At 33.4% G+C, this 27,998-nt stretch overlaps 1 protein-coding gene across 5 annotated transcripts; it reads left to right on the top strand.

Moving 5' to 3' along the window:
- The first annotated feature begins 568 nt into the window (after positions 1–568).
- Positions 569–26,259, top strand: LOC119634269 (wiskott-Aldrich syndrome protein family member 2). 5 transcript variants are annotated; one of them, XM_038028352.1, is made up of 8 exons: positions 569–913; positions 1,008–1,549; positions 12,952–13,760; positions 17,557–17,751; positions 18,611–18,694; positions 23,058–23,845; positions 23,928–24,192; positions 24,300–26,259. In XM_038028352.1, the coding sequence occupies exons 3-8, from the start codon at positions 13,019–13,021 to the stop codon at positions 24,476–24,478; spliced, it is 2,253 nt and encodes a 750-aa protein (XP_037884280.1). In that variant the 5' UTR covers positions 569–913; positions 1,008–1,549; positions 12,952–13,018; the 3' UTR covers positions 24,479–26,259. The 5 variants fall into 5 exon arrangements, with proteins under 5 accessions (XP_037884280.1, XP_037884281.1, XP_037884283.1 ...); XM_038028353.1 differs by having other exon boundaries at positions 569–1,549; positions 23,058–23,272; positions 23,333–23,845; XM_038028355.1 differs by lacking the exon at positions 17,557–17,751 and having other exon boundaries at positions 570–1,549.
- Positions 26,260–27,998: the final 1,739 nt, after the last annotated feature.

Below are 27,998 nucleotides of genomic sequence, written 5' to 3'. Positions count from 1 at the left end.
TTTGTGCAGTTTATTTTTATTTATTTAAACATCATATCTGTATTGTCACATTTTTGATGTTACATATGGAGTGGTTTATAAATGTAGACCAAAAACCCAAATTATTTCTATATTTGAAAACGTAGATGTTCTCAGACTAAGTTATGTCGTACTATGACTGTCTTTTGACGGATTTGGACCGTTTTTAATGCTAATCTGCGTTCAACAATAAGCAAAGCTTTTTGAAAATTTGAAGCCATAAACGAATATACCTTTATATTCCTTAAGAGATGGGTATAAAAAGAGGTTTGCTCACTATTTAAAGCTTGATTAGGCATCTATCGCAAAAATGTTTAATTTCATCCTAAGTACACACTTCCCGAACATTAAAATAGTCGTTGAAGTTTATAATTTAAATTTAAGTGCATTTTCGCATGTACGTTTTGTTTTCATATTGTTTCACGTTATTTTTCTAATATAACTTTACAAAAATGCCAACTAATGCATCCCTGTTGACGTTTTACTAACAATAATATGGCAACATTTTTAACACGCCTTTTTCTTAACAAACGAAAAATTCAAGTCTTGAAATCAACATCGGCTACGCAGTATTATTTTACTGTTTTAATTAAATTTAGATGAGAACATAAAAGAGCAATAGTTGTTGGTCTATCAAACGCTTAATAAATCATTTAATCTATTAATTAAAAAAGAGTAAAATCGTTTCATACACTCTATAATATTAAGTAAATAAGATCCTTGGATAGTGATGTGAAAAAACGTGAAGAATTTCTAAACACCACCGCGGAGGCGGGGGGCTAACACAAGATGAGATCAAATCGATGATGTCGATGCATGGAAGTAGACAGCGAAGAAGACGAAATAAAGCAAAAAAAGGAATGTGAACAAACCACAACCAACAAATAATAAAATAGTACGTGCAAAGTTTTCTTTTTTTTTTTTGTTTTTTAACACTTCACTTCCACTCTATTATTTTTGTTCTTGGTGTTGTTGTGTTGTATTTGCAGTGGTGCCATGGGAGGAGTATAAGTTAAGTGAATAAAAATTTTATTAACGCACAGTGTGTGAATAATCGCAGTCATAATAAGTTTTTGCATTATTAAAAAAGTCAAGTTAAGAAATACGATGGAGAAGAAAAGGATGAAGAATAGAAAATAAACAAAACATAAATAAGAAACGAGAGAAAGATTAAAATTGTTAAGACGAAGTAAAAAAACGAGAAAATTAATTTCCTGCAGCACCTGTAAAAAGTGTGTAGAAAAACATAATTTATTTTGTAGCTTTCAAATGCAATTCATGTAGTTCATTCGGTGGAAAAGAAAGTGGAAAATTATTAAAGAAAAAATATGTTTTGCGCCGTTACTTAAGAGTGCATAAAAAAAGTGAATGAATGCTGTCTTCAATTGGTTGCTTTTACCGACAACTTCCTAAGTGAAAACGGATGTTGAACTCTTCGCAAGGCCCCAGGGAATTTTACATAAAAAGCCGATATAGTTCAACATTCAACCAAACGCCACCCTCGATAACCTAACTCGAGACAAAAAAGAAGGTAATGAATAAAAAATACATTTACCTTGGGGAGATTTTTAAAATACATTTTATGTCACCAAAAAGGCGTTGTCCTTAGTTAGCTTAAAAAAAAAAAAAAACAAGAATAAATAAATAAAAAGTTTGTAATTTCTCTTCAAATATGTGCCACTCCTCGTTTCTCTAATCCCACAAAACCACAGAAAATATTTGCTTTATTTTATCAAAAACTAAACAAAATTGTAAGACAAGAATTCAATGTTAAACGTCATCAACATGATGTCGCCTTTAGACAAGTATAAATACGTGTTTGTATGTTTGCATATTGAGTTAAATCAACACAATATTTCCGCTCTAGCGAGTTTGTATTACGAATTTCTTAAATGTTACTAATTTGTGAATAAATTTGTAATTGTTAATTTTTTTAAATCTTTTTATATACTTTCTTAGTTAATCGTCTTGATTCGACAAATACAAATAATGAAAAGAAAACACCTAAAAAGTAACCTTAGTGAATGTATTTGTCATTTGTCATTACAGCCATCATTAGTATTCTATGAGAGCTTGTAAAGAGAATAAAATTTTCAATTACTTTACTCACTTATTATAAAAATATTTTCCATATAGATTGTCATGTTGCTGTTTAATATGTAATAGTTGTCAGTTTTAGTTAATTTCACAAATGTATATATCGAAGGTTTATGTAATTGTCAATTTTTCATTCACTTGCCTTATAGCAAATCTCTACTATATAAACAAAAAAATTTGCTTGTTCTCAATTTTCTTTTCGAAATTCTTCGGACTCTATAGACATATTCGAGTAATAGCTTTTATTGTTTGTTGTTGTATTGTAAGGCATTAATAATTATTATTATTAATTAATAATCTAATCTAAGCTGAAAGTCTCTTAAGATGAACGCAAATATGATGTCACACTGATTTGATAAATGCATTTTATTCGACAATAACGATAGAATCTCTTATTAGGATTTTAATCCGGGATGTTAATACTGGTAACATAATTTTCAAAAATATGCGAAAACCTTTTCCATACATATGTCTGGTCAATGTAACATTTTCAGATTTTTAAAATATATCCTTACACACTGTCCATTGTTGCAAAAATTGAGCCTACAATCTAATGAGCTTACTTGCCAGAGCTGCTAAAATTCAAAAATTTTTATATATTTTCATCAGAAAGAAGCACAACAAGAAGAAAATTGGGTTATTCGATCAATTAAAATGTCCATAACGTAATAGCTTGACTTGAAATTGAAAGTTCTCAGTTATTAGATCCATCACCCAAGGATGAGGGATATATTCATTTTGTCAAAATGCTTGCAACCCTCATAAGAAAGTATCAGAGACCACACAAAGTATATGTATTCTTGATCAGCATCAAATTTTAAATCGATTTAAGCACGTCCGTCCGTCCGGCTGCGTAATGTTTGTTGTAAACATTCTCCTGCTCGCAAATATAAAGCTATCGATATAAAATTTGGCAGAAACATTGGAAGTTCCTGCACTCAGGTTGGAATTGAAAATGGACCAAATCGGTGGAAGGGCACGCCCACAGCACGACGTGAATTGTTTTTCACAAGAAATGAAAAATTGTTTTTTTTCTCATTACTCATAAACTATAGCAAATAAACGTATAAAACTTTGAACGCATATTCTATGGGCGATGCTGTAGTATCTACGCCCAAAAGTGTATCAAAATTTGGAATGGAAAAATCCCTTTATATAGTAGCATCTTATTAATATGTAAGCCATCCTTTCTCGTATAAAAACGGGTATATATGGCAGCGACGTCGTCATGATTGTAGCTTTGTGGTGGAGGAAGACAAACTTTCTTCAATTGGGTAGACTGTTTATTTTCCCTAATCACTCCTGTTAGGCAAGTTAATTCAAGCCGTACACGATTTATGAATTGTTTTACAAAAACGAAAATGACCACAGAAAAATTAGTCAATAGGTGACGACGTCTACATACATATCATCCTAGGAACTTATTGAGTGATGTGTTGCACAACGAATCATTCAGGCTATGTCCCATTTGCGTGCAACAGGATCATGATCACAAAGAATTGAAGAGACAGGGGATGGGAGTGATCTCATCCAATCCGTAAGCATTTAGCTCTTAAAGATAAGCGTTTAATACAGTTGCGGCCACACGCTAAACGGAACTACAGCTCGGTCTGTTGCATTCACGATTCAACCGGGATATGCTGACTTATTGTTCCCGCTTGTACTTCTATTAACTACTAAATGGCTGGCTTAGCCCAGACACAGTTCATTTTTTTAAAGTTGAAGGGCTGCAAGCTCAGAAATCTCAAGGTCGCTTCTGAACAAGTTGACTTCTTAATTCTATGTAAAGCAGGATATGTGTTGTCATATTCTATATATATATATATATATATAAAAACCGACTTTTGAAGAAAAAATGTAGCGGAATTTTGCTGCGCCTCTGAAAGCTTTGAGGTCAGGCAGAGTTAAGTGTCAACCAAGCTGTTGGTATTGTTCGGATTTAGGCATAACAAGACGGACAGACATGCTTAGAATAACTTTCTGGATCGGTGAGTAAAACGGAGGATGTATCTGTGTCAAACCTTCTTACGCGTTGCATGCATCCGTTCCAATTTACTATATTTTTTTACCACAGGTGGTGTAGGGTAACAATGCACTTTTTATTTACAGTTTTTTCTACACTTTACTTTCAATTTCTCTTCTTATTTCTAAAAGAAACAGATTTCTATTTGAGATATTGTTAAAGTCCATCGTTCACTGCGCGGACGACATATTTGTATATATATATATATGTAAATGATCATTAAAGATTTTTCGTAAGGAAATATGGAATAACTGGGCATAAAAACAGTTGCACTTAAGTTATGAAACTTGAAAATAGGGGCACATTAATAATCATATGCTTGGAAGAGTCTTAATGACTATTTAATCGCAAACAGAGTAAGAACAAATTGTTATTTTATTATTGTTATTATCAGTAACTGTCAGTTTTATAGTTGTTTTTGAAGAGGAAGATACATTTCACTGGCCAATATATGTCACGCTTACTACATTGCAGATTAACAGTTATGTGTATATCATTAATTCTACATGGATTTTAGTATTGAAAGTGCATACATGTACACATATACGCATTGTTGACTTTAGCTTTTTTTTTTTTTAATTTTTTTTTCACTGAATAATCCGCCTATGTAGCATTGTTCACCCCTCGGTTTTAATTTAGTACAAAAAGAAAGGAAAAAAAAAAAAAATCTGCGTTTCTTTGTACATATGATTAAATTTGCCTTAAGCTAACCAAGCATTGCGCAAGTTTTTCTCTTATTTTCTTTTTCAATCTTATAATTGCTATTGCTGCACTGACTTCTGCTTTTAGGCTTTTACTTACAATACGTATTATCCGTAATATGGGTGCATTCATTTGTATCTATACAAATGCATTTTTGTTTGTATATGTATGTGTGTAAGCTTGTGAATTGCAATAGGTTGGTGTTGTTTTTTTTTTTTTTTTTTTTTTTTTGCATTAAATATTTGTTTTCTCTACGCTACTTGCGTGCAGTTCAATACATATGCTTTTACGATATATGCTTGTCTGTCATGCAATGATACCGTTCACTCGTTTTCTATTCTATATAAAATGGAGAGAAAAATGAAAACAAATTAATATCTTCCTCAAAGTGCTCATTCACTTACACAGGCACTTAGATTTACAGTGTTCTCGTCACGTTGTTTTCTCTTCTTATCAATCAGAGTCAGCAAAATGACCTGCCATTCTGCATATTCAGGGATTAATGATATAATTTAAATACGCAAGGTGTCTAAATAACTTGTTATTGTCGTTCGGAAATTTAAAATTGCGCAGATAGTTTAAGTATGCAGTGAACTAATTCTATCTTCTTCTTCCAAGTCAAGTCTAGTTTAAAATAGATATTATTATATCATACTGATCTCCACTTATCCCCTGCTATTATGGTGCCTTTCAATTGTTGAGCTCTATAAATAAGTTCTTGTAGTAAAGTAAAAGCTAATGTTTAATATAAAAACGTTTGCAGAGTTTCGAATTTTGGAAAGGTAGAAAAAACACGATAATGGTCCGTGATCCACCATTAAATACGTTACAACACCGTACAACTATTAATATAAAGACATTTCAAAATAAAGTGTTATGTAGGAAGTGTTTGAAAAAGTTATCCAATCTGAAGTATTTTCGATAGTGCTTATCCTTAGCTCAAAACAAGTCAGTATACCAAAATTTATCAAACTGTAGGACATAAGAATACAAGACAGACAGACAGACGGAGAGAGAAGCTTAAGTCGATTTATAATAAAAGACATATCCATCCCAATTCCTTCTGGGTGCTGCATACATTCGCATAAGAACTGTGTGGCACACTTCCGTCACAAGTGTTGTAGAGAATAGTAAACGAAACAAACTAATTATAGGGATTAAACAGTTCGTAGTAAATAAATCAAAATCGAAAACGCATGAAAAATTATTAGTTCAAGTTCAATCACAAGTGTACATGTGTACGTATTTAGAAATCATCAGTCAATGAGCCATTAAGCCAAGCCATATATTCTTTGTGTTTGGCAGTCTATGGAGTAAAAAGACTGGGAATTTCTGCCTTTAAAGTTTTCATTGTATTGTCTTTCTATCTATCCCTATTATTTACTACTACGTTACCTACATTAAGGCTTATGTATAAGCATATCATACGCTTTGTTTCTACTTACGTTATTTTATTTTTTTTTTCTTCTACATTTAGTTATTGTCCTACTAGAGACCTAGAATAATATTTTAGTATTTCTATCGTGTATTCAGTATTTGTTCTACATATACATTTGCTTTCAGCGACAGTGGTCGTCTATACAAATTTTGTTGCTTCTTTAGCTTTTATGTCATCATTTGCTCTAGTTGTCATTGGTTGCTGCTGCATGCCGTAGTTAGTTAGATTTTACTTTATATTTTGCATATATATATATATAACATACATACATACGAACAGCAAACATTGTCTGCCTGTCTCATTTATTTGCTGGTCGTTTTATTAGTACGCCATAGTATGCCATAATATATATACCGGAAAGCTTCAATTGTGTGTGGATGTGTTTTCCACTTTTTTCTTTCTTTTGTTTTTCATACAATTTATTCTAATGGCTAAATTACATTAGTGCAAAAAAAAAAAAAGAGCCAATAACATGATTTGCATAAATTGATTACAATTTTATATTGTATGACAAAATACTCATGCAATCGAATGGAGAGCTAAAAAAGAGTTTCCCATAGTTATTGTAAATGAAGTTATGACGTAATAGGAGAAAATTGGAAGAACATTTTATGATAATTTTCGTTAAGTACGTCCAGACATGGCTTACGCCGAAGGTAAGTTTTGCTCGAAGTTTAGAAGAATCAAAGTTATATAAATTGAAAGATGAATATACCTAGTTTTGAAAATATTAGAGCAATACATAGTGCCGGTTAGATCGACGTATATAGATATGTCTTCAAGCGGGGGAAAAACATATTGTTGTTCCGCTTTGTCGAAGCAACCGTTCGCTTCAGAAACCTTTCACTATCAAGGCTAAATAAATACAAGTTTTTTTAGGAGGCAACCCACCATTGTAGCACTTTAAAATACCTGGAAAACATGTAGGGTGGCACAGTCCACCATTAAATATCCTACACTGCTACCCTTATCCGTATAACGACTTTTCAAAAAGAGATCCTATACGCGAAAAGTCGCCCGATCCGCACTATTTTCAAGAGTGTTTGTCTGTGGATCAAAACACGTTAGTGTACCAAATTTCGGAGACACGAACCAACAAGCTTAAATCGACACAGGGGGCGATTCTGAATCGATCGGTATAGTAAAAGTTGGATCCATCTGTTGTAAAGATTAACGAGCTCAAACTAGAAAATGTCGCCTATATCACGTGAACTTATATGGTAATACCTTTGCAGAGAGCAAAAAAAAATTAAGTCAAATTTAAGTCAAAATTGAGTTTGAATTCATCAGTCACCACTTATGCATGGTCTTTACATGGGCTATGCACCGCCTACGCATAAACCAATGCATAGCTATATATCGCCTATGCATGGCGGAAAATTATCCAATTAAAGCAATCAATGGAGAGATTTTAAAAATTACTTAACGCTTTTTTGTGTTTCGATTAAGTAAGTTTTAGTAGTTTATTTTGTCTTTATACCCAATTTGGTCCTTCAATGATCAGAGTAACCTACATGTTGTTTACAGTTATAGCCATATTTTGGCATCGTGCCAATGTAGATTCATGTGATGTAGATCAACACAGGCGGCATTTTTTAATCTTTATTGTGTGATCAGTAGATTAAAGGCAAGAGAATATTGCGAACAGACAGACAGAAAAGCTTAGAATCACTTTCTGAATCGAGGATAAAAGAAAAATTAAAATTAAACAGAAATAAATTCCTATGAATTTTCCTTATAGAAAATTTTTATATTATAAACCTGGTAAAGTCGAAATCTTGTAGAATAAGCAACGTGGAAAGCCGAAGATTGATTTCATATGTGATATAAGTCCTCTCTAGCGTGGGTAGAGTACGCTAAAAGAGACGTAAATTATGGTTCGCACCTAATAAACACAAAAACGGTTGCCCCCTATCAAAGGCAAATATTGGTCTAAAAATGTGTACAAATATTTCGAAGTGCCTTTAAAAGGCTAAGCAAAAAGTTAATCGGGTCTGTGTAATTGATGCGCTCGCGGCCTATATACCGAGGATGTGGTAATTAAAAGCCAGACCTAAGACGAATAGATATCTTGTAAGAGACTTCGTTCGATTACAAAATTCTTCAAGGCTCGCAATAAATAACAATCATCTCGACGCCCGGATCTGGCTAATAAGTATTTCTCTGACCAGTTTTATGCCCCTACACAACTGGTTGTATATGGTATATAAAGTTTGTGCAGATATATGTAACACCCAGAGGGGCTTAACATAGAGCTACATTTTATTCAGAATCATTTTCTTACTCTCTATCTAAGTTTGCCTCTCGGCTCATCTGATGTGTGCCCATGCATCTTCGCGTTACCACTTCTGTTATAATGTTTGTACTAAATGAAGTGTGCTAAGATATTTAACGGTGGCTTGCGTTCCACTATAGCGTTTTTACTTGTTCATTAATAAAAGAGTGCCCTTCTTTTGCTCCAAATGTGAAAATTTTCATTCAAAAGCTCGCCAATCATGCAAAGCCAAATGTTTCCCAAAAAGCCTATCTGCTTCACTAGTCGTAGGCATACAGATTAAATGAATTTTTTTGAAATTCAAATTTAGAGCAGTTACGTTGCTTGCTTGCAGAGTCCTTCAAATTAAAAAAGTCTTGCGGAAATGGCTCTGGCGTTGCCATAATTGAATATTTTTACAAAACCAATTTTTTTCAAATACTTTTAAGTTCGCGAATATTATTATACTTTTACCTTTCCTTCTATTCCAAAAAAAAAAAATTTTAAAATAATTCCCGCTTATTTCATTAAAGTTTCCGCTTGTTACCACTGACTCGCAATATTTAGTGCTTTTCTATTACCGCACGCCGACTTTCGTCTTAAGTGATTAGACCTTTCTTTTGTTTTTCACGCCAGTTTGACCCTCTTAATTAACTTGCAATAATTTGCGGTTAGGATTATTTTTTCCATTGACAATAACACTTCAAGCATAAAACTCCGTTTTTATCTTGCTTGCTTGCCTGCCTAGCTTGTCTTCGCCAACACCTCCTTTAAGTTTACTTGACTTCGATAAAAAGAAATAGCATAAGATTAATAAAAATTATACGAAATCGTTAAACGATAATTAATTCATTCATTCAAATTTATTTACATCATCGCTTACATCGCTGGTTCTTTTGTCTACATTTTTTTATTATAGACAAGAGCCATGTTTAGCCGTGATAACAATTGTTGGATAACATTGATTGAGTTTCATTCCTTTTGTTTGGCAAAAGTGTGCTTTTGTGCGAGGATGTATTACTATTGTGATGCTCAAAAAATCAATGTCAGTGTTATTGTGGAAGGCCGCAAGGATTACTTTCTTCATATCGCTAGCTCTTTGTCATTCGCAGGCATTCAAGTTCGACTTGAAGCGCATGTAAATCACTTTGGATTATGAATAGTATAAAGTATTCAAAGAAAGCAATATTGAGGGAAAAATGTGGTATTCTTGTACGGGAAAATGTTTCAGTATTCATAAGCCGGGAATTCTACACGGGACGGAGAATTTATATCGTGACATTGAAATAAACGAGTCGATCAAGTGCAGTCAGTGTAGTCTCCGATACTTTTATTCTTTTTTTTTTTTTTTTTAATTATTTTTTCCTTTCCATCCTCTTCTTAGACATCCACTTTTGTATAAAAGAAAAATTTTAGAATCGGAAGCAAAATGAAATTTACGAAAATCTTATTCTTATTCATAACAAATTATGTTTCGCTTCGAGCAATGTAGTCTTCTCAATACTTGCAAACTTTTAAAGACTTTAAGAGTCTCCATCACAATGCAACAACACCTTCAGCCTTAAGAAAATGGAAACAATAGACCTGAGTATATTAAAAGTTTTCCATTGAGTTGGAAACCTAGCTTTCCTAACAAGCACAACAGTATTTGAAGAAATATTTCCCGTTCCTATTAAAGAAAATTGTATTTGCCTTTTTTCTGTTTTCAGACTAACTCCAAGAAGACATCTTTCTACATATCTTTCGTTTCTCTTTCTCATTTTTTTGCTCTCAATTTTTAAGAATCTAAACATTTGTGTTGCTGTCCGCCTATGCGAGTTTGAAGTGAATGAATCAAATGGATAGTGACGTCCGTTTGTGTTAAATGACCTTCAGAAGGTCACCATTCACTTGGGCCATTTATCTTTAATGACCTCCGTTTGTGGTAAATGACCTTCAGAAGGTCACCATTCATTTGGGGTGTTTACTGCTGGTCACAGTACTTACTATCATACGTTAATCGAAGTCTGATAGTTCAGATTAAATTGTTAGTTGACCGGGCTGGAAATCATTTCTCCATTTATATTCTTTATACAATTTATTAAGGTTCTATTTAGCATTACTGGCACGTCTGTCGAACGATCATTTTTAGATTCAAGAAAAGCAAATGCACCAACCAAAAATTTTAACAGATCTCCCTTAACCCATTAACGCGGTTCTGTTAAATAAAGTCCCGGAAGAATTTAAGTCGAAATATTTTGAAAATTTCACTTAATTTTTGCTTTGCTCCGAAAAAATAAACACAGCATTGAGTGAACCTTTGATCAATAAATTTTCCTACGATGTGCAGGTTATATCAGTCTAGCATCCAAAATTTTTTATGGCAATTTGAAAATTGGTCCCCTACGGGCTGCTACAGGAAGCAATGTTTCGGCATTGCCTGAATCCTTGATCAAATATTCAAAGTCTTTGAAAATTGCCGAACTTAAGATAATGCAAGCTACTATAGAAAGAATGCTTGGAAGGTCATTGTGGCCAAACCAAGCACTGCGCAGAAACGAAACTAGCATTTGGTTTGTGCCTTTGCTAATTGTATATAACTTCATATATTTGAAAAAAACGTGTGCAAAAGTTTGCGATGGCGAAAATGTCGTTAAAAGACGGCCGAAAAGAGAAAAATAAATCGTTTCCGCATCTTCTCCTAGTCAAAAATATATTTATGTATATACACACACATATATACTTTTTAAGATCTCTTAAGCTTCTTTCCTAATGTCAAAAAATGAAAACAGTATAGTGGGCCATGGACCACCATTAAACACTTTACCCCATTTTACAATGGTTCATATAAGGGGTTTCCAAAACGATTCGCAATATGGGAAGTGACCGAAAAAGTTGTTCGATCCGAATCATTTACAATAATATTCGTTCTTGGTGCATGAGTTTCTCAAGTTTTATCGAAATATCTCAAAAATCATGCGCTGGACGTTGAACAACAGAAAACAAGACGAATCGATTACATCGATTCGAAAAGTGATTCCTAATCGAGGATGGGTCTATCTCAAGTCCTTTTCGGTGTAGCATAGTTAATAAGAACATGTACGACGAGTGTTGTAGGAAAGACCCGTATTTATCATTATTAAATATTAGATCATCAGATCTTCTGATAGATAATTGCTTTTAATAAATATTGAAATATTTCATCGCATTTAAGTGTACCCTCAATGCAATTTTCATAACATTATTTAAAGTGATTATATGACCTTTTTCAATAGTCATTGAGATGTATGTATGCGAACATACAATGTGTTATGCTCTTTAAAGTAAAAATTTTTCATCCAATTACATATGAAAATTAACCCACATTTTGGTTGCGTGCCTATAAGTGCAGAGGAAATTGGATACTTTTTGGTTTTTCGCCTTTTTTCATTTTCAAACAGTTTTAAAGAAACCAAAAGTCAAGTCACATGAGGGTGCAATTTATGTAAGGGCATATTTTCTGCATAATTGAATTTGAATATGGGAACGAGGGATGTCAAGTTTTATGTTGTCCATAAATTCTTAACAAATTTAATAAAAAAAAAAAAAAAAAAAAAATCAATTAAGAAAATTTTAATCTTTCCAAGACGAATAATAAAAAGCATCGATTTTTATGATGTGTGAATATAATAATGTAATGAATCGTTGTCTACGAAGAAGAAAAAAAAAAAAGATGAATTTTGTCTTAAAAGATTTGCAGAAATGTATTGAAATTCTTTAAATAACTTTACAGCAAGTGATTGAAAGTTGCATTAGTTTGTTTTGTTTTGTTTTGTTTTTTTTTTCATTTTGTTATTCGCCTTAAGATAAATTCTCAGCTGTTTCTTTATTTTCACATTCTACATAATAATAATAATAATAATAAATGCATAATAAAATTGTAAACACAATGTTTATAATGGATTTTGAGAAACAACAAACAAAGAGTTCAAAGAATGTATAGGAAGTTAAATGTCTGGTTTTCGGTTTGCTGTATGGGTGATCGCTGCTTATATTCTGCTGGTTACATATTCTTGCCTATTTATGGCATTGTACGCATACGGCTTTTAATATTTTTATTTATCCATAATACTTTATTATTTCTATTCATGTTACTTATCCATATCCAGACACTACTTTATCGTACGCCATAACAGACTCTCGCTTATTAAATATGATTAGTTTTAATGTAATCGCGTTTTCACACACACAAACACATACGCACGCACAAGAGAATTTCCTTCTACCCTTATCTACACTTATAACTAACCGACTGTTGATTAATGTCATTCGGTAGACTGTGCTATCACTTACCCAAGCCCTTTAATGATTATGATGACTAATAGAGTTTAGTGCAATAATACTTTTCATTAAATTGCTATCTTGTTTTCTTTTTCTCTCTTTTCCACATTTTCTTTACAGTTAAAATTAATGTTTGGATTGATTTAATATTACGCCAGTACTGCTAATCTACAACATTACTATAACAATGCCATTGCCCAAACGTTCAATAGAGCCGGTGCATGTGGCCCGATCTGTCTATCAACAGGATGAGTTGCAATCTGTGGAATTGGAAACTGTTACGAATACTACTCTGACGAATATAATACGACAATTATCCTCATTATCGAAGCATGCCGAGGATGTGTTTGGTGAATTGGCTCGAGAAGTGGGTAATATTGGCGACCGGGCGAATTCCTTACAGGCTCGTATCGATCGTTTGGCTATTAAGGTTACGCAATTGGATAGTACGGTCGAGGAGGTGCCTCTTACTGATATTACGCGAAAGAAAGCTTTCAAATCTGCCAAAAATTTCGATCAACAAATTTTCTCAAGAGCTACCATGCCGGCTCCCATGCTGGAAACTTATGCTCAATGTGACAAGCCACCACCGCTTGATAAATTGAACGTATACCGAGACGATGGCAAAGATGGCCTTAAGTTCTATACGGATCCCAATTATTTCTTTGAATTGTGGCGCCAAGAAATGCTGAAGGACACGGAACGTGTCATGCACGATAAAGGCAAGAAAATGCATAGGCCACGGCAAGACGGTAGCAGTGGCGGTGCCAGCGGTCGCGGTCATAAGAAACGGGTACGCACACCCCATAACACCCGCGAGAAACAGCGACAAATCGCCATCGGTCATGGCGAAACTCTAATGCCAAACAATGTCATTTATCGTACGCCAAATGCAGTTATAAACGAAGAGGTTAGCGGCGGCTATGGCAGTAAGTATTTTATCATATTTTCGGTGTTGGGGTAGTTTTAATCCATTGACTTTTAACTTGGTTTCCTTTCGATATAATTGGTATTTGATTTATTATGAAAGCCTTTTTATGCAAACCAACTACGGGGGAAAAAGATAACTGCTAGCGAGGGATGTTTGCGAATATTTCCAGTGCTGTTGCAATAATATGTAAATAAAAGAACAATTTGTTCAATAATTATGCAATTTTAACGATTACGAATGATGGGCACTGATGGGTTTGCAGACTTTTCGAATATACGTGAAATTTCCCCAAACAAGCTTCTGGTTGATCCTTGATCACTTTATTTCGATATCTAGAGGCGAGTTCAACGTAGGCAGTGAATGCACAAGGCGTTAGACGAAAGATAGAGCTTCATTTTCTTAATGCATAGACAGGTTTGGAATCGCGCATACTTTATAACCCTATAAAACTATGGCGGGTGTGAAAGGTGACAGAAAAATTTGCAGTATTTATGATTAAGATGCCTTATTAGTATCAAGCGGCTTGCTTCTTTTCTCCTTTAAATTTCAATGCTGAAGACACCCCTCTCTGCTGCACTGGTTGCCTTACTTGATCCTACTATAAACTCGATAAAATTCTTAAAAAAATTGGGAAAAACCGCCTCGTTTGATCTTATGACAATGTTGCGGAGCTAAGCATTAATCAAAGAAACAGTTTCGAACCACATCAATAGATCTTGAATCATACGTTTGGATATCACGCGTATTAATAGATAAAAAATTCAGTTATCATCTGCCAATCGCTATTGACACGAAACGAAATCCAGCCTTTTTTGAAGAGCTGTAATACGACCGGAATATTGCGTAAGGTGGACGAAGCTTCATACGCGATGATAAATCTGGGATTGTCATCATGTTAGGTGATATTTGATGTTTGATAGGATTGGAAGGGCATCGAGCGGCTCCAGCCTTTTTCTATCGTCACGTTATGTAAGGCTTAGTGTTCGATGAGATTGGATGCTGATATCGCAGCATGAGGTGCTCCAACTTTGCCGGGTATTCGATTCCATTCTTAGTTGTCAATTTATTGCTTATATGGTTAAAGTACTTACTTGAGGTAAGGCACTTATAGCTGATCAAGGGGAAAGGCATCGTCTTCCATTTCGATTATGCCAAATCTCACATAGATTGAATAATTGGAAAAGTAGAGAAAGTTTAATTGGTCCTCTAACCCATTCTTTCCTTCGACCACACTTTCGCAATTGCTCTCTTATGGTTCAAAGTTAATCTCATGAATTGCGCACTGATGGGAAGATGTTTCGACCAAAGTGATGATAAAACGTTACCCCTATCAATATGATACATATTTTAATGTTAATTGAAGTCGACTTAAAACATGAAAGAAATGTGCTTGAAATATTGCTGAACACCACAACAACTCTTTCTCTGGTAACAGAATCATAAAGCATAGAATGTGGCATAAAATATATTTAATGCATTTAAAGATACTCTACTGAGTATACTGAGTGATGGAATAAGTTTTTTACAGAGAATAATTTCAGACATTTCCCTGATTTCAATTAAATTCATACTAAAAATCAAGATTTCCTCATATAAAAAATGAAAAGAAGTCGATATTTTAATGAAATCATATCAAAATCCATTAGTCTACGGCTCTGCTCTCGACTAGATGAGATTATAGACTCAGCCAGAGACATGCGACTTTTTACAGGTTTCCTTAATTTTCCACTATCCACCATATGTATTCCAATAATAAATATATTCATATAGCGCTTAACGACTTAGCGTTTCAAAAGCAGGATAGGAAGTTTGTGCCAGAGTTGCACCCTCTTGTCTTGATTTTTGTGACTAATGCGATTCCACAAATGTTAAAAGTCGTTTTAGAATAGGCGAAAATCGGTATCTCGAAAACTTGGTTTAGGTAAAGAAAACTTCATTGCGGGCGTTTAAAGGTTCTTTCATATAAATAAAAGTCATTAAGCTCCAAGTGCTTTATACAAATTTTTTTATAGATCCAAACTTCAGAAACGTCATATTAACCTTTTGAAGAACTACGCGGCAGTTCTACTGTCGAGCTATGCAACACTATATATATTACAACTATATGTGAGTAACGGTATTGGATGATTGCATAACTTTTTGAATACCGTAAAATATAGCGCGCTTTTTGGGTAAAGCAATGCCAATGAAATTATGGTTGCACTTGTGTTGGACCTTTGATGCGGTTAAAATTTAGCAGATACATTACATTCTCTCCGAAGCAAATTAGAGAGAAGGAGAGCAAAGGTCACAATATGTGAACACCAAGAATTTTTAAGAAGCCCTAGAAGCCCTAGATTTATCTGTTAACCGCAAAGAGTAACAAGTAAAAATGCTACAGTTAACCAAGGTCGTCAATTTAGTTATGCTATAGTTAATATTTACGTTTTGTAAAGACGTTTTTATATAGGACAGTGTTCTAAAAACGTAGCCATTCGATAAAAATTTTACGCTTTCCATTAGTATGGGAAAATACCACTTTTCACCGGTTTTCAACGAGAAATATTGAAAAATGTTTATAGCTTTATCAGTTGTGTGTACAGGCGCCAAAAGGCCCTGAACTGTTTTCATACGATACCTCACATTTTATACTTTCTGGATTTCTTATTCTTCTGAATCCCTCTCTTTCTGAAACGATTTAAGCTTGTCTGTCCGTCCTTCGTGTTCAACCTCCGCAATTTTTGAGACATTTGGATGAAATTTGGTAGAGCGATTTGTTTTGCCCCAAAGACCATCGCTAATGTAAATGGTTCGGATCGGAGCAATTTTTCGAGCACTTTGCTTATGCCACCTTATTTTGAAAAGTTTTTATACGAATAAATGCAGAATATATAATGGTGGGCCCTGGGTCATCACAATACTTTCACTTGTTGCTCATAACTAGTTACTTTGAAAATCTAGAAGATTTACTTAGAATTACGTTAAAATGTTGGCCGCAAGTTATGCCAAATGTGCCCATAAATAATAAATATTAGTAAACAAGTAAAAAAATCATAGTCGACCAGAATCTTTTATACCTATCACCCTAAAAAAGAGAGAAAGGACTATGCGTTTTTAGAATAAAAGTTGAAATTTATGCGATATATTTGTTGTGCTTTATGAGCAACAAGCTAAAAACGCATAAAACAAAGTTCACGATTCACAGTTTTTGTTACATAGACGTGTGGGCATTGCAGGAGTGTTCTTTGAAAAAAAAAGTTTTTATTCCTTTTGATAAACAGAAATTTGTCCAGTACAGCGCTACTGTAGGCGTGCCCTTGGGCTTGTGGAAGGGGCTTTGATTGAAGGACGGACAGACATGTTTAAACGAATCCCGAATTTGATAATGACGATGAACGATATTGACGATACTTTATGGGATCTTCGAAGCTCCCTTTTGGATGTCGCTCACGTGCTGACAAAATGAATATAAGCCAATCCTTCGGCGCATGGGTAAAACAATGATTGTTGTCCAGCTGTTCCATCGCATTAGATATTTATTAATTTCATTTATATTCGACTTTTATCTATTACCATAACTGGTCGATATTTGCGATTAGTTTTGAAAATGGAAATGAAGTTTTTTTTTTTTTTTTGTCAAAATTCAATGGAATTTGCAACAACACTGGAAATTGATGCAAAACAATCTGATAAGTTGAAAACGCACCCAATTCCAAGAAAACTCCAATTTGTGATCATAATTGATACTCAATCCAAACTAAATACAAACGAATGGACTTTTAAATAAGATAATTTCTTTAATGTATAATATCTAGCCCAACTAGTTGAAATACACACAACAACTATGACTATCACCGGTGATAGTGAGAGTGCGATAATACAGCAACAACATCAACTAACAGGTCGTGGTGAAGATGATGATGATGATAATGATGATGGTGATGATGATGGTACATTAAGCTATAATAGGCGTTATGTGTTCAAAACAAACAACTTTGATGAATTAACATGTAGGTACGACAACAGCACGACAGCTCAATTTAAAAAAAAAAAAAAAAAAAAAAAAAAATGAATAAGTAAAGCCTAATAGATCAAAAAAAAAAGTCATGCGTATCCATATACTTTCAATACCAATAGATATCAATCAAAAAAATGAAAATGTATCACGTCATCAAAAAATAAAAAAAAAAAAATTAAAAAAATGCCAAATGTCTATCTTTGTTCTAGTTTTGTTGCTCTCCACTATTTCTTGTTCAAACGTTCGACTTCATTCAATCAACAATAATATAAATATTCATATAAGATGTTTGTTCTTCCTTTTCGTACGCATTAATAATAATAATAATAATAATAATAACATTTAGCATTTTCTCTTGCAAGCGTTCTTTACTTCAGAGAACATTCATTCACATGTGTGGCTTCGCTTAGCAAGTTGAAATACATAAAAAGTGACAGCATTCCATATGACCAGCCGACCAAGCAAACAAGCAAACCAAGCCAAACCAAATCATTAATTAATCATTGTTTCTCGTTAGACAACCAACCAGCCAGAGTCAATTGGGCATTTAGAAAGATCTGCACGTACATATATATATACATTCACACACACACACCCATACACATAGTGAAAACAAAAAAAAAAAAAAAACAAAAAAGAATTGTTTTATTTTTTATATCATAATTTTCGATGTGTCGTTATTGTATTATTCTTTACTCCCGGTCTTGTCCTCATTTTCAAATTTGCGCGATTCGTACCAAAGCGCCGTGTTCATCGTTTCTTATTTTGGTTTCTTTGTTTTTTTCTTTTTTGTATTCTTTGTTTTTTTTTTTTTCTTCTTGCGTATCTCTCGACGATTATCATTTTTACAGGCAGTAACGCTAAGCCCTATAACATGCTTTCACATTTGGAAAATAACAGTAATCTGACGAAACAAACCGCTGTTGCCATTGCAGGTCAGAATCGTTGCTAACCATAAAACCATTAAATGACATACATATATAAATGTATCTAAATAAAAACTACATCATTTTAAACAGACCTACATATATACAACAATTATTTAAAACTTAAACAATAATCTCTCTCTCTCTCTCTCTCTCTCTCTCGCTGTCTCTCTTTCTCTCACTGCGCTAAATACGTAAAAAAAACTTTTTTCTCCATTTCAATGTCTCGCACTGACACTGAACAGAATTTTTTTACTAAAACTTATTTTTCCTTCGCTTAAATTTTTTTTAAATATTTTTTTATCGTTTTTTTTTTTTTTTTTCAAATGCATACAATTATATTAACACACTTTTTATAAAAATTATTGTTTTTGTAATTTTTTATCTATCGTAAATAATACAATAAATTTTACTCTTAATTTAATTGATTTGCAAGTTTAGTTGAAAAATTTATTAATGTAATAAATTATATAAAAAAAATTTTTTTTTTTCTTAATAAGACTTCATTTTAATGAACTAAAAGGTGGAATATAATTTTTTTCCCCCCAGAGTTAAATAAAAAGTGTGGTGTGTTTAAGGTGTTAATGAGGAAGAGTTTTAAAATTATTATGTGCAGTCGCATAGAAGTCACTGTGGGGAAAAATTTATTTTCCACTCTTTAGCTCATTAATATAATGGTTATTAAGAAAAAATTTTCTTTTGTGCAATTTATGGCCTACTTTCCAAGTCCTTTTATTTGATACCCATATCGAGGAGATTATTAGGCAAAAACTAGGCCGCCACGCCATGTCTTCCGCCATATTTGATTTGCAATTAATATAGCTTGTCTCACTCTATCATTCGAGCCGTCTTATTTTATACTTCTATTAAGCCAATTGCTAGTAAAAAGCTAATCCCCTGCTACGTGATTACGTTGTGTTCAATGTGAAACGATAGTCGCATTCTACTCTCCAAGTTTTTTTATTTGATACTTATTTCGAAGGGAATGCTAAGTTAAATAGGATTCGACACTTCGAATATATAATAAAAATTTCTGTACTCGCAGTACCGTCATCGTATGCAAAATCTTAGCATAATCGGATGTATTAAAGTGACTGAAATATTGATTGATAGTCTTCATCCTGACGGTTAACTTTTAGGCAGGGAACTCGACCGCATTACGTTGTATGTTGCGGGAGTCAAAGGTGTGTGTAGGGCACGGTCGGAAACAAGGAACTGCCTGAAAAACCGATTGCCAAGGCAAGTTAACGAAAAGCTTGAGTTGTTGAGTTTGTCGCGTCTGATAATGAAGTGGGATGTCGCTAGGCCTTCCGGTTCTCCTTTTTTTTTTTTATCAATGTTCCCAAGACATGGGGAACTTCCAGGGACTTGTTGGCAGTGATAGGAGACATGGGAGGTGGGGAAAGAGTGGCACTCCGAGACGAAAATTCCTCAAGCGAGTGTCAATAGCTTCTTTGAGCATGCAAGCCCTTCATTGTATATCATTAGATATTTTGTTTCAAATTTTTATTGTCGTCGGATGTAAAAAGAAAAACATGAACCTCGGGTTGAGAACCCACCGCTTCAATAGCCCTAATCATAACAGAATCACATCCATGAGAAGCTTATAGAATCCTGTTCACTTGCCCTTAAAAGGCGGAAATAATCTATCAGAAAATCAGGAGCTATTATAACACGACCGTGAACATACAAATTCTGCCATATAAATTCTGCAAATATGATATTATTTTTTAATGAGTGCTCCAAAGCAAGTATAAATACTAGAGTAGGGCACGGACTACTCACACTTTCAATATTACCAACGCAAATTTTTTAACATTCGACTTAAAACTTTACAATATTTTTATTTATGGAATTTAGGGAAAAATGAAAAATTACAAGTTGTTTGTTTTTTTGTTATGCTGGGGGAGGGTCGGCTCATATTAATACATTCTTTGCGGGGAAACAAATAAACTCGTCGTATACCTTTTTATACTAAAACGCGGGTAACGAGCTTACTCGTTTTGTTCCGCGAGCCGGTGAGGCACGGAAAACTTATGAGCAAGGGCTCTAAACGGGTGGCACGTCGCACGTAATCTATTGTCAGCGGAACCCAATGTTTCTACCTGGCGATGCAATAAGTTTGGGACGAAACAAAAACAATACCTATAGAAATAAATATGATGTGAATGTTTTACGAAAAGTCTGATTTTTGCGCGAAAATGTCAAAAAGGTCCCGCTCTGCTCCGCGATTTGGCGGAAAAATGCCCGACTTCATAGTGTTAAGAAAAAAATCTTAAAGAAGGAAAAGAAAGTATGGAATTCAGACAACCAACATTCAGAGAGAGAGACATATTATATAACGCTGATCTTCAATAAACATGCTTCTTTTTACCGCCGGCGAGCGTTTAAAAATGTTGAAAACCTTCGACTTGTCGATTGTGTTCCCTAATCAAATAAAATTATTTAGCAGTTCCTGATATCAAAGACGAGTGAAATTAAATGCCTCTGAAGAGAGTAAGAGAAACGATTGTATAAGGTCACGTAGTAAAATTAGTAGTAAAAGTTCGTTCAGCCGCTTAAGGTTTTAATACAAAATCAATGTCATCCAAGTACTGTCAATACTTTCGGGATTCGGGATTTGAAAGTAAGGTAGTTTTGCTTACATTCCTCGATTTTTTTTCTTTTCAAAGCCCAAAGATTAACCAAACAGCTGAAGGCTTCTTAAGATCGTGCAAGCAAGACATTAGTGCTATCAGTTCATTTTAATCCACTAAATTGTTGTTTTAATCCACACTGGTCTTCGCCCCTTCGTTCCTTTCTTTTCCTAAAAACTACTCATACTTTTTTTTGAGTTCATAATCTGAGTAAGTGAGAAAACTACATTCGTCTGTGATCAAATTTTTTACACACCTTCCATACTTTGTACTAAAACAAAAGTACATTTCCCCATTTTACAGTATTGGGTGGGCGAGATCGATTTATATCGTTTTTGTACAATACACGGGGAAATTCTTATTTTGCGTCTATTATAGCTTAAGAAGAATGAGTAAAGAACCAAGTAAGCATAGGTGTTCTCCGCTTATGCAGCTCTGTAAAAAACCAAGAAAGCATACGTCTTGTCTGTTTATGCTGCACTGTAGAGGTGTCCTTCGATCATTGTACTCCATTATTAATACTAGCCTGTGTGCAAGAATTTCCAGCAATTTGAAGGCAATCTTGCCATTTTTGTGGGCGGGAGAAATATTAGTACAGATATTAGATCAATTGGTGGATGGACAGACAAACATGCTTATGTATATTGCGAATTTAGCATATCGGTCTCTGAAGTTTTCTTCTGGGCATTGTAAGCATCTTGGAAAAATAAATCTGCTCCCTTCCCTCGAAAGCGGGTACAAAAATGTTAGTATATCCCCTCGGATGTAAAATATAGCTATAACAATAATATAACAATTTCCTGAGCGACATTTTCATTATTCAGGTCAGAAAGTATGCATTATACACGTCGCGAAATTCATAATTTTTTTTTTTTATTTTATTTATTTTCAAAAACCAAGTTTTCTCTTCCTCACGTACATTTTCTAATAATTCGTAATATGTTTTGCCCTGAACATGAATAAGAAAAGAAAGTAAACATTAACATTATATTTTATTAATGTAGTAATTTTTTTCGATCTATCGACTCTCTACACATTTTCATTTCGATGAAGTTATGCGGAAAATATTTTTAAAATAAAAAATTTTCATTTTACACGTTCACCTTGCTTATGCATTTCCTTTCATCCCCAGTCGTGCACTCTTTGCATTCGTGATACCACACATGTACGTAACGATAAAAAAATGCATTCAATTTATTTTTTTTTTTCCCCAAACCTTATGTAATAAAATCATACATGTTTTGTATTTGTATATTCTCCCGTTTTCACCAAATAAATCTTTAATTGTGTCTTTCCTTCCTATGTCTCTTTTGATCTGTGTACTGTCTTATATATTTCCCTTAAATTGGAATTAAAATCCTCTTAATTAGAATATTTGTAATATTTACAAAAATTTTATACAAAATTTATGTATGTAATTTACGTTGCTGCGCAATAAACCTCTAAATAGGTAGCGCAGCTCTCAAATCGGCTTTAACTTCGTTGTGATAGTCTAAAGCAACACTATTAACCTTAATGTACCTCAATGCTATGTTAAATAGTTTTTCTTTCCCTTTCTCTTTCTTTTCTTTTTAAATCATTTTCTATACAATTATTATTATTATTCTTATTTTTTTTCTTTTTTTGTTTACTAGTATATGTGAGATATATTGTAAAGATGTTGTCTCTGTTATTTGTCTGTCCAAACTATATGATCTTATATAAAGATTAAAACTTTTATTTGCAATTCGTTAAAGGTATGGGTATATACGATTCGCGACCACCGCGGCCCAATTCTATTGAATTGCGACGCAATTATCAATCGGAACAAATTGATGGTGTTTACGGTCCGTTGTCGCCACAGGGAGCGATTAGTGCAATGCAAAATGCATCTGGTGGTGCTGGAAGTCAATACGCAGCCGCCTATGCTGCTGCTAATGGTATGCATCCTGCTCAACATATGCCGCATCAGGTGGGTATCTCGCAACACCAACAACAACATCAATTGTACGATGATGGTTTATATCATCAGTCACAAGGTTTATACGGTCAGGCGGGACAAAATCCTCTATCACCGGAACCGATTTATGCACCAGGCACGTCATCGCGTAATAAACCGCGACCCTCGCAACCTCCTCCAGCACCTCCATCGAATGGCAGTGGCGGTGGTACACCTACGGCTTCAAATGCTAATACACCCACTCGTGGGCGCAGTATGTCAACGAGTCGTGATGCTTTGCCACCTCCACCGCCTATACCGGACGGTATGGTGAATACCACATCACCCTCACAAATGTTGGCGGCCATGAATGGTAGCGGTAGTGGTCATATAGCCGCTAAATTGCTGGGTCGTACCAGTAGTACTTCGAGGGCAGGCTCTCCCCAATTGGCCCCCAGCAGTAGTGTACAAGATGCTAATGCTTTAGTTATGCAGCAATTAAATAACACGATTAACAGTTTTAATAATATGAATTTGACCGGCGGTATTGTACAACAAATGAATTCATTAAGTGATTTGCCACCGCCACCACCGGCTCCAGATCAGGTATTTAATTTCTTTGCAATTTCTTAAATTTTCTTTCAAAAAAAAAAAAAAAAAAATCTACAAATATGTATTTCATTTAAAGCATTCACCAAAGTTATCACCACCAAACTCAGCGCCACCTCCTCCACCACCTCCGCCACCTTTAGATGAGAATGGCAGCGGCAATGGCAATTCCCCTATCACGCAGCAACCGCCTCCTCATCAAATTATGCCAAAGTCCCTACCAAACGGTGATATACAAAGCAATGGAATGATGTCTGGTATGGGACAACATTTAGTGGGGCCTAAGAAATTATTGCCACCTTTCCATGATACACGTACAGACCTGATGAAGGCCATAAGAGATGGTTAGTTTGAAAAAAATAAAAAAAAAATAAAAATGTTTAATTCATATGCGTATACATACATACATATATATATATATATATATATATATTTATAACTTTTCTTATAGGAATTACGTTACGCAAAGTAGAGAAATCCGAACAAAAAGAAATTGAACGCAACACTGGTTTGCATGATGTTGCTTCCATATTGGCAAGACGTGTAGCAATTGAACTTTCCGAATCGGAGGAATCGGAAAGTGATGACGATAGCGAGGGTTGGATGGAACCAAATGAAACTTCCGCTTGATCTCTCATGTCTTTCATACCTGAAAAAATCAAAAAGAAAAAATAAATTAATTTAAAAGAAAGACAAAACAAAAGAAAAAAAAGGGCAAGAAACGAATTTTCAAATTCTAAATACTTTTAATGAAAAGTAAGCTGTTCACTAGACCCGATAAATCGACCAAGCTCTATGAATGTTTGCATGTTTGGCTTTCATTATTAAAATGGCATTAAAATGGATAAAAAGTAAACACAAAAATATTTATACAAATTTATATATATATATACATAGTCAAGTGTTAAAACAACAAAATAGATAAATTCAATAAGTCGCTCAATGATTAACAAAAATTTAATGAAGACAAAACAAAAACAAAAAAAAAAAAACAATAATACAGATAATTTATTTTTAAATTGTACATATTACAAGAAAAGGGGGAGTATATATCTATATATGCATATATCTATATAGAATCACTTTATAAGTTAAATGTAAAGTTTAAGAAAAAAAAAAAAAAAAAAAAAAAAAAAAAAAAAAAACGGTTACATTAGCTTGTATGCACATGTAACATTCGTATTGTCACTATGTATTCACAACGGTACTCCTTCAACCCTATCGTTGCATAAATATAATGATGAGACAGCTTTTTTCCACCACCATAACATTAATATTCTCATATATAGATATACAATAAAAAAAAAACAAAACGAATTCAATCGCACATGAATTATTCGTTTATATTGTTGTGTAGTAATTAAATTAAATTGGAAAAAAAGCAAAAAAAAAAAAAAAAAAAACAAAGAAATCAAACTCTTAACTAGTTTATAAATTTTTTTCATACAATGTATAAGAATTTGATCGCTGACCTTTTTGAAACAGTTTTAAATTAAAGCACGTTTAGGCAATTAAGATATATTGTGTTAAGGTGGCTGCTATAATACCTTTCATCGAAATGACTTGATTTATTCGCATTGAAAATGCATAGACATGTTTTCAATACAAAATACTCTTTCAGTTATGTAGCTAACATATGTAGCTAATATACTTGAATTTTGGTTTGAAATTAAACGAGACTTGAAAGCAATGCAATATGCAAAACATATATAGAACGCAAAATTCACCTCCAGCAATGATGCAACATTCCTCTAAGCCTTATCAAAATGAAAAGTTTTGAAATCTTAAGAAATAGAATTGAACGACACTTCCTCGCTTCATATATGTCGTGGAACTTTCTTTTTTATATATATATATATATATATCATATATATAAAGTATATATATATAAAGTTGTTTTTTTTTTTTTTAGTTAGCAAATTTTTGTAAATAATGCTGTTTATTAATAAAATTCAAGTGTATTTAAAGTATCAAGTATCACAAAACTTAATAATCGGAATATGCGCCATCATTATCCAATGTTGTTTGTCATTTATCGTTTAGCTTATTAATGCTCATGCATCAGAAACTTCCCAGTTTGGAGGCGAAATATTCATACATTCATTCATTTGCGCACGTCTTCACCTTCTGTAAACCGTTCTTCTGCTAAATATGACTTCATCGACGTGAACATTTGGTAATCGGAAGGAATCAGGTCTTGAGAATACGGTAAAATTGCCCAGCTTAACTTGCGAAACTCTTTCTGGGACGTATGCGTGTTTTTATCGTTTTCAAGATTCACACTTTTGGCCCAAAATTTCACAAAGTACTTCTTAACCGTTTTGTTACCTACCGCATTTTCCATCTAAGGTCAACTTTTTATGCACACATACACAACATCTGATTGAAGGAGAAAATTGGCAAAAACTTATTGGATTTTTAATTCAAACTAATACTAGTAGCACTAGTAGTACTTGTATACTAGTAGTATTAATTAGATAATTGCTTAAAATGATGATAATTAATTAATTAACATGAAATATTATATCAAACTTAACGCTTCTGATATTGAAATCCTGTACGAAGTTATTCATTCTGCCCGCAAGATCACGAAGAAGTGCGATGAAAAAGAATCATGTAAAGTACGTTGTCACTTTAACAGTTTGTTATCGGTTAACTTTCATCACATGCTCTCCAGAGTATGTGTAATGAAATAATTTGACAAAGTGACACATACTAAAATACATTATTATGGCAAAAACATATTTATAACGTTCAAATTTTGCAGGAAATTCCAATAAGGACGGACGGACATATCGTGATGTGATATTGGTCACAACCCCATATTTTGTACTTTTTTCATAATATATACACACACAGTTAACTGATTAAGTCGCGTTAACAATAACAGCACTGCTAACATCAATTGTCTTTTATTAATGCTTAGGCTGAATTTCCGATTTAAAAAACGATGTACGATAAGCGAATTAAAAAATGCACCTTATTAGTTTATGCACGGTATATGGTCTTTACATTTCATCTTGACTCCAAGCTGGTTATAGATAGAGAATCTTTAAATTTCATCTTGGAGTCAAGTGTAATACCTAAATATTTGTCTGTTATAATAGCCGTTATATTAGCCGCTCGGTTCGTTTCCTAGTAATGCATATCGCATTAATTTTTTGACAGTTAAGCATTATTTTCCATTATGCTCTTTCTAGATTAGTTTGGGATATCATGAAATCATGAAATACTACTTTTATGCTAGACACTATTTAAAGCCCAGCAAGATTCAAATTTCTACTTCATTCATATATAGTGTGCGTGTGTGTGTGTGTGTGTGTGTGTTTTTTGCGGAAATCGAATTTCAAACAGTTCGAATAGATTTTGAAAAAATGACTTGGAATTGATCGCTTCACATTTTAACACACTCTTGGGGAGATAGGGACTTCGAAGTTGGCTCTTTTGAAACAGGAGGTCTTGCAATGTGATTCTTGCCAGTGATTCTTTCTTTTTTGAGGTTTTTTTTTTGGTGAGAACAAGTAATGAATCGCTTGAAACATGCTAATCCATGGAATGCAATTCTTATCCGTACATTAATTTTTGACTTATGCTGTTTGAAGAAATTTTCCGTGAGCAAGTGCTTGCTTAACCTTTCAGTTTAATATATGTCTTTTGAACCATTAATTAAAAATTATGAAAGATTTCAAGTATTGTTTTAGCTACCTGTGACGAATGACAGCCTAAACTGCTTGCTACAATTTAAAATGTCAAATTTGATACAAGACAGAGCAGAAAGAAAAAGAAATAGAAAAAAAATGCTTAAGAACAAGATGTCATTAAAATAAAACATATTTGAATAAAATCTTAATTATTAAATAATTCACAACAAAACTATTCGAGAATAATAGTAAAATTGTTTCGCTACATATATATAACAACATTGAAAACATAAATGAAATACTCTTTGGGGTTGGTTTAAATGAAAAAAGAAAGAAATTAATAAAAATTCTCTTTCACCATTATATAATATTTGTAAATATGCGTAAAGCTAGACAAAATAAAATAAATAAAATATTAACAAACATCAACTCTCTATTAATATAGAATGAACGCAAAAGTTATTTACACAAATACGAAAATAAAAATGTTAACGCATTTATTAAAGGAG

This window comes from Glossina fuscipes, unplaced genomic scaffold (assembly GCF_014805625.2).
Source record: "Glossina fuscipes isolate IAEA_lab_2018 unplaced genomic scaffold, Yale_Gfus_2 2, whole genome shotgun sequence".
Taxonomy (NCBI): domain Eukaryota; kingdom Metazoa; phylum Arthropoda; class Insecta; order Diptera; family Glossinidae; genus Glossina; species Glossina fuscipes.
The sequence above is the reverse complement of the archived record's forward strand: the minus strand, read 5'-3'. Positions and strand labels throughout refer to the sequence as shown.

Bases quoted from the DNA above. Each gene is read 5' to 3' on its own strand.
- LOC119634269 (XM_038028352.1), top strand. From the start codon at position 13,019: ATGCCATTGCCCAAACGTTCAATAGAGCCGGTGCATGTGGCCCGATCT. The intron at 13,761-17,556 runs GTAAGTATTTTA...TATAATATCTAG, and splicing joins GGTTAGCGGCGGCTATGGCA to CCCAACTAGTTGAAATACAC. The intron at 23,846-23,927 runs GTATTTAATTTC...TTTCATTTAAAG, and splicing joins CACCACCGGCTCCAGATCAG to CATTCACCAAAGTTATCACC.